The following is a 7,500-nucleotide window of genomic DNA, read 5'->3' as shown; positions in this document are numbered from 1 at the left end:
GCAGTTACCAGATGCCCAGGTAGAATGTGAGAAGTGGTTTGAACAACCGTACGATGAGATGACCGCAGCCCACTTAAGGTAAAAGAGATGTAAAATATAAATTAATGGGAGAAGTGTTGGATTAGATGTTACAGCACATTCCATTAACAAATTTTTTGTGGATTCTAATCACTGACGTGGCTTCGTGTGGGTTCTTTTGGTCCTCTACTCAAGGGGTTTTAGTCTGCATGGTTACTCCGTCCATTGTTCCAATCTCACCAAAGACTGAGATTTCAATCTGCTTTAAAGTGGTACTACGACCAAAACAACAATTCTTTTTTTTCTTTGGATTTCAAAACTATGTTAACTAAACACTAGCTGACCCAAGTTTTAAGTTCTGATTTTAGAAAGACACCTGTTTATTTTAACTGGAATTTTCTTATTTATTGGTCCGGCATTACCAACTTTAAAATCTTGAGAGAGCTGGGTCGAGGAGAAAATGACGTCAAAGACTTACTAGTTTAAGAATGCAATGCTTGTGTACGCGGCCGAATTAATATGCAGCACGGGAGTCTCGGGCTTTCAGACTTTCAGACTTTTAAACCCGTGTTTTGCATATGTAATAAATTGCGTTTACACGCTGAAATTTTAAGCTAGTGAGTAAATGACGTCATTTTCTCTAGATCCAACCCTCTGAGGTCCAATCGGCCAGTTTTGAACGTGAGTAATGGCGGACCGTGAAATCCAAAACTTACACTCAAAATAGATAGCCTTTGGATAAAACTCAAAGCTCAAAATTTTGCCAGTTAGGTGTTACGCAAAAACGCTTTCAAAATCTGAACAAAAAAAAGGAAATGATTTTTTGATCATAGTACCACTTTAAGTTGCTATGATTTGTCCTCTCTCTTCAGAGAGAAGAGCAGTTGTGTGCAGCAATTATGTCAACAGCTTTAGATTTGAAGGAAAAAATTGTATTACATTATATGGGCAGTATGCTACATCTGGATGCCAGATCTGAATTTAAACCACGAGCTAGGCAGTGCAGCCATACCTAACCATGTCTGCGTAATTACCATAAAACAAAATAAAATTAAAGAAAATGTTGTCCTTCAAATAGCTTCTATAGATTCTTGTATAGTCCTATTGTCTGTATCTGTGTGTTGTTGTTTGTGACTCTCTAGCATAAGACCTTGAAGGATCTTGCAAATTACCACACAAAATGGATTTCTGCATTCAGCTCAGCACCTCCCTACTGCATGCATCCTTCCAGTAGCTTCTTCGTTGCACTTCTGAGTCCCTTTGAATACCTGCTCAGGACATCCATTATGATGTTAACTTAATCAATCTGATAGCTTGGGTATTGCTTCTTTAGTTCCCAGCATAAGGGGCGTTTGCTGATTTTCAGCCCAGGGACAGTTAATCTCCAGCATAGTGACTGTCTTGTTTTGCTAGTCAATGATCCTAAGGTCTCGTCTGTTGGTGTGCACTTCTTGTCAAATGTTGGCTTTTGAGGAGAGGGGAAAACCGGAGCTGGTATCGTAATGCGAGAACGTTTGTAGAAATGGCGTTGCGAGACAAAGTTGCACGGAAAATTGCACAGTGTAACAGCGACTTCATCTTTCGCGGTTATTTCATCTCGTTCACTTCGTACAATGTGGGCGAATTGTCCTAAGATTTAATTTATACGAGCGGTTTCAGATTAAAAATATGGAATGAAAGATTCGCATTTGTACGCTCACATAGTCATTAAAACCTCAAAGTTGGTGATTTCACGTTGTTGTCAGGCAAAGTACGGCAATAAAATGCGTGCTGCACATGCAGCACACTTCTTTTCCTCTAATTTTGTAAGTTTCGTCTTCCATCATTGTACTTTGAACAGTAACCTTTTACATGTAAAACTAAATTCTGCTTCATATAATAATAATTATTGTTGTACTGTTGTTGTGAAAAATTTAAATTCCACTTTTAAAAACTTTAAAAGAAACTTCAATTTTCTTTAATTTTCTTCAAATTTTTTAAGCTTTAATTGCCACCCATGGGTTTCTCTGAGTACAGTTTTTAGATTTTACAGTGCATCATGACTGGCATTCATAACTGACCAGTAGGTCCCGAAAGGCTTGGTCAAGGAGAGATTGATTTTATCGTATCGTGTCGTATCGTATCGCACCGCATTGCATCGTATCGTATCGTGTAGTATAGTATAACTTATAAAATACTATAGGATAGGATAGGATAGGATAGTATAGTATAGCATAGTATAGTATCGTATAGTAACTATACAAGACACATTTATAAAGTAGTCTGAAACCTGGATATCTTCTGCTAAATAAGTGGTGTACACACATTAAGTATCCACAGGCGAGTGTGTTTAATATTAGTCATTTTTTCTTTGACCCATCTCTCTGGAGATTTGAAATAGTAATGATGGGCCATTGAATAAGAAGTACTTTAAACTAGAAACAGTCGCCTGCTTGAGATGAAGGCCTCAAATTCAATTTTATTTTTCTGGTTTAGTAACATATTGTTTGAAATATATGAAGAAAAGAGAGAAGTAATTTCTTGATCTTTGAAGCGCTTGAAACAACAAGACGTTTCCCAAATTCAGCAATAGTGGCCAACATTTTGTAATAGCCATTCAGTTTGAGCTTGGAATCTGTCTCCTGCACTAGCTAGGGTTGAGTGCAAAACATTTTCTTTGTAGGTGTACCCGGACAGAGCGTGTAAAAGAACAGTTCTCTCTTTGATGGTGAAGTGTTACAACAGTGGTAACCAGTGTGATTGGACGGGAGATCTCCTTAATCTACCTGTAAGTGTTAAACTACCATGCTGTTCAGACTCCTAATGATCATTGTAGTAGCACTCAGGAACAACATACCTCAACAGACATTGATTGTTTTGGCAAGTCAAGTCTTGCATGTACATGTATAAAGTATTATTATTATTTTTTTTTATTATTTGAGTTCAAGCTAGGCTCGATTTCCGCCGCTCACTCGAGTTCGGGTATCCTCCCCGAGAAGAGACGGCTGGACGGCGTGAACGATAGATTGTGTCTGTGACGTAAATTCAAAATATAATTTATGCGAAGTTAATAGTTGCGGGGAAATGGCATTAGACATCCCAAAACATTTATTTTAACAAAATAGTAATTACATAACAATGCTTAAAACATCTGTGCGAAGTTTCCAGATGATACGAGCTTGAGTTTGTGGTTAAATGATCGATGTGAGTTTGAATTCAACCGGCGAATCATCAACGAAATCTTCGGCTGCTTTAGCTCTCAGTCGCAGTCGACCTCGTCGGCCCCCTCGTTTTGCCAGCAATAAACTCAGCAGTACTTTCAATTGATCTTGAGGAATTTTACTTGCTCTTACATTAACGAAGTATGAGGAGAAAATTGCAATAGCAATGGATTTGAAAGCCGTATTTTGACCTTGGCGCCATCTGGAAAATCAGTGAAGTTTGCGAACTCAGGCGGTAGAAAACGACACAATTCCCATTCTCCAGCTTCTCGAACACTTTTCGTTGTCGCAATCTTGGATGTTTCCTACCTTAAAGCACTGTAAACCTCGAACAGGCCGGGTCAAAGAATACCTTCGCAGCCAAAACATATAATTTATGCCAGACGGATTAGTGCAGGCGAGTTTCTGATTGGCGGAGATTAACAATGGCTTACCTCACGCGTCCAGCCGAGATTTCGGGAGTGAGCGCTGGCTTATTTCCCGAAACAGCGGCTGGTAATCGAGCCTAAGTTCAAGCCAGGTACTTTGATTTTAGACAATAATATTTTTTACCACAATGATTGCTTGTAATCCTGCAATCTGATTGGGTAATTTGCTGTTGTTGATAAGAGTCTACACAATGTTGTTCATGTCAATTTGTCATGCAATGTAATAGCCAATCAGGAACACCCATTTTGGGAAATAAATTAATCATATTGTGAGAAAGTTATAGACAATGCTTGCTCTTTCTTTGTGTCATGACTTAGGTCACGCTCTGAAATAAACACTTTTTTGGCATTGAATATTGTGATAAAAAACAAATGGAAAGTGGTTCAGCGTTGTCTGTACTCTTATCGACAACTATACTCGTCATCACATTGGTCAAAATTTGTTGTGGACTCACTCAGCTGCACCTCGTGAGTCTACAACATTTTGACCACTGTGATGATAAATATCGTTGTCGATAAGATTACGGGCAATGCTGAACCACTTTTGATTTGTTTTTAAAAAAGTGATCGTGCAGTAGAAACTGCATTGGTTATCTCTCACATAGGATATGACGTCAATAAGATTGAATGTAGTGAGTGGTGCATTTCAATCGTTAATTGCAACAAAGAAAGGTGATTGGTTAAGTTTCTCTATCTTTGTTGATAATACTCACCTAATTCTCTCTTTTCTATTATAGTGGAGCTTCTTAACTAGCAACATTATTGTTTATCTTCAGTCTTGCAAAGGGACTTTGATTTGAAAGTTTTAACAAGCATGTTTCTCACTTCCCATTGGTAAAATATGTTTTAAAAGAAAAAAAAAGGACTTCATCAGTGGCCCTTTTTAGATTTCACAACATTTGCAAATTGCAAGCATATTTAACTGAATTGCAAATAATTGTAAATTTGCACCAAATGCAGAGAAGCATGCAGTAAATATTTATATTTTTGCTGTTTTGGTTTTGCCATGTATTTTTTTAATTTCATCCTTAATATTACGATGTCGTGCCTTGTGTTGTGTTTCATCTAGTTATGATGCACTTTCCTGTAGGAAATCACCTTTGGCTAAAACAAAGCAACAGTGCTATTTTGTAAAAAAGTGTTTTTAGAGTCTGTGGCGAAATGTCTTGCAGGATATATATATTTGAGTTCGTAAACTTATGACATGCAATGGATATTCATGGTCATTTTAGTCAAAATTGAAGCAACTGTTATTAATTTTTCAAACATATTTACGCAGAGAGCAAACTTTAAATCAATGTAAAAAATGGGAAATGATTTGTTATCCTTAACCTTTGTTTCTTTTTCTTTCTTTCCTTTTCTTCTCTTAATTTGTTTGTTTGTGCTTATGTTTCGTATTGTAGATAGTAACTAATTATATAAATGCCAATAGTATTGTAAATAGTAATGTTTAATAAAAATATAATAAAGTAAAAAATAAAAATAATAAACAAAGATCCAAAAAGTTATTAATTTTTCCAGAACCATCTTGAGAACAGTAGATGAGTTCCCATTAAGTGCATCAACAATTGCGGAAGAACAGATATTCCAAGAGATCAGGTAATCACCAAATTCTACGGTTTTGTCCTTTTCGATTCACCAACCATTACGTTGCCTGTAAGCCTCGCTGTGCTCTTGCTGTTCGTGGCTCAAGTAGTTTGAAACTATTGTTCAACACCATTCTCCAGGAGACTATTCAATAATTATTGATTTTGATAACGCTCTCTGATTTATCTGTCAACTAGTGCTATAGACCCATGATACGACTAGAACGTAGTCTCTACCCTTTTTCTGGGGTTCTGATCTGGTCTTCATTTCTGGTTTGCGTCAGTTTCTTTGGCTTTTTATTTTGTAGATGTCAGCACATGTGGATGTTGATGGGATTGCCCTTTAGCAATTGTACCATGTCAGTACACTGATATGGGGTGTAAATTTAAGGTGAGAAATTGGTTTCACCAAGTGTTGTCAATTTAGCCGATTTACATGCTGTCTCTGATTACGTCACAAGTGCACGACTTAACTTTAATTTTACGCGCGAAATAGCAATCTGGCCTCAGTTGTTCTGAAAACCTTTGATAACTTTATCCGGTGGATAACTATCTTTCAGTTTCAATCTCTGCAAAGATTTCAGTATTTGCCCTCGTATTGTGAATGTGCACACAGTAAGAACATTTAGTTAAAAGGTGAGTAAGAAATTTTGGCCCATGTTTAATGCGGAGTACCATTATACCGCATACTCTGGATATTGACTTATCCACCACTGGGTAAAGTTATCCGCCCTTTGCAAAACTGGGGCCCATTTCTCGAAAGACCCTAAACCTTTTCGGGCCCGGAAAGCCGTGTGTGAAACTGCCACCCGGTAGTTTTGGAAAGCCCATATTTAAGATGTTTTCAAGATACCAAGTAGCAAAATAACTGTGAAGTTTGACGACTTAAATCCTCTCCGTTCTTAGGATACAAAGGGAATTGTGACACCCGAGAAAGGCCCAAAAAGTTTCGGGACTTTCCAGAAATGGACCCCTGGGGCCCGTTTCTCGAAGGTCCCAAAACTTTACGGGCCATTTTCGGGTGTCACAATTCCCTTTGTATCCTAAGAACGGAGAGGATTTAAGTCGTCAAACTTCACAGTAATTTTTCTTTTTGTTACATTGAAAACATGTCAAATGATCGGCTTTCCAAAGCAAGCGGTTGCCAGTTTCACAAATGGCTTTTCGGGCCCGAAAAGTTATCGGACTTTCGAGAAACAGGCCACAGGCCCCAGTGATTCGAAGGGTGGATAGCGCTATCCACTTGATAACTTAATTGGTTGAGCTAGTGTTTAGACTATCCGCTGGATAGTGTTATACACCTTTCGAACAACCGAGGCCCTGATCTGTAAAAACGATTTTTCAAACTTCGGCTCATAGTTGTTTTTCTCCTATTCATCGTATCTTCTCGTTTTAATTTTGCTAAATGGCTTTAAACAGGGAAGGAGAAACGAGATGGACAAACATGTCCAAGAGAATATGCAGATTCACTTGGATCTGGCCCATCTGAGAATAAGAGAACTTGAACAGAGGCAAGAATATGCGTGCACAAATTGCAAATTTTTGTGGAAAATCTCCAGCTATTTGCAACTGTTTCAACAGTCTGCCACCAAGAAGGAAAAAGAAAAACTCTGTAGCCCACCATTTTACACTGGACAGTATGGTTACAAGTTGCGGGCAGACGCTTTCTTGAATGGCCTCGGGCAAGGAAAAGGAACTCATCTTTCACTATACGTGGTTATAATGAAAGGCGAATATGATGCCATTCTCCCGTGGCCATTTCAGCAACGAGTTGACTTTGTTCTTATTGATCAAGATGACGACATTGGTGTGCGGCAGAATAAAATTTGGAGACTGTCATGCGATCGCGATAGTGATTACTTCAAGAGACCCAACAAAGTAAAGAGCCTTGGGTTTGGTTGCCAAAAGTTTGTGTCTTTAAATAAATTTAAAGCAGAAGACATTACATACGAGACAATACCATCTTCATTAGAATAGACGTAGACCCCGTAGATGCATCTTGAAATCTAGAAAGTTGTTGACAGTTTTGAAACATAGTAGAACTAGATTCTGGTAAAACTTCTGTTGTAGCAAGCAGGCACCAAACGAATAGGTTTTCACGTTACGTCATCGCCGCCGTGTTGGTGGACGAAAACAGAAGATCTCTCGTTAGCTTCTTTTGTTTGTCCATCGGAAGTCGTACGTCTATTGCTATTGGTGTTCCTAGAGGTTGGTTGAAAACGTCCCATAGGTGGTTTTTAACCAATCTCTTGACACTCAGATGACAAT

The 7,500-nt window shown here is 38.2% G+C and overlaps 2 protein-coding genes and 1 pseudogene across 2 annotated transcripts in view; 2 read left to right on the top strand and 1 right to left on the bottom strand.

Moving 5' to 3' along the window:
- The window catches only part of LOC138030343 (PCI domain-containing protein 2-like), a 282,269-nt gene that overhangs the window by 105,622 nt on the left and 169,147 nt on the right, over positions 1-7,500 (top strand). Inside the window, exon 4 of the mRNA XM_068878269.1 lies at positions 5-78. Within this exon, the coding sequence (XP_068734370.1) occupies positions 5-78 (74 nt within the window). The remainder of the gene's footprint in view (positions 1-4; positions 79-7,500) is intronic.
- Positions 1-7,500, bottom strand: part of LOC138028301 (dynein axonemal heavy chain 1-like) — a 201,745-nt gene that overhangs the window by 38,446 nt on the left and 155,799 nt on the right. The gene's annotated exons all lie outside the window — the stretch shown is intronic.
- Positions 1,541-7,235, top strand: LOC138029398 (TNF receptor-associated factor 4-like; annotated as a pseudogene).

The sequence above is a fragment of the Montipora capricornis genome, chromosome 13, assembly GCF_036669925.1.
Source record: "Montipora capricornis isolate CH-2021 chromosome 13, ASM3666992v2, whole genome shotgun sequence".
Taxonomy (NCBI): domain Eukaryota; kingdom Metazoa; phylum Cnidaria; class Anthozoa; order Scleractinia; family Acroporidae; genus Montipora; species Montipora capricornis.
Note: the sequence above shows the minus strand (reverse complement) of the source record. Positions and strands in the feature narration are given on the sequence as shown.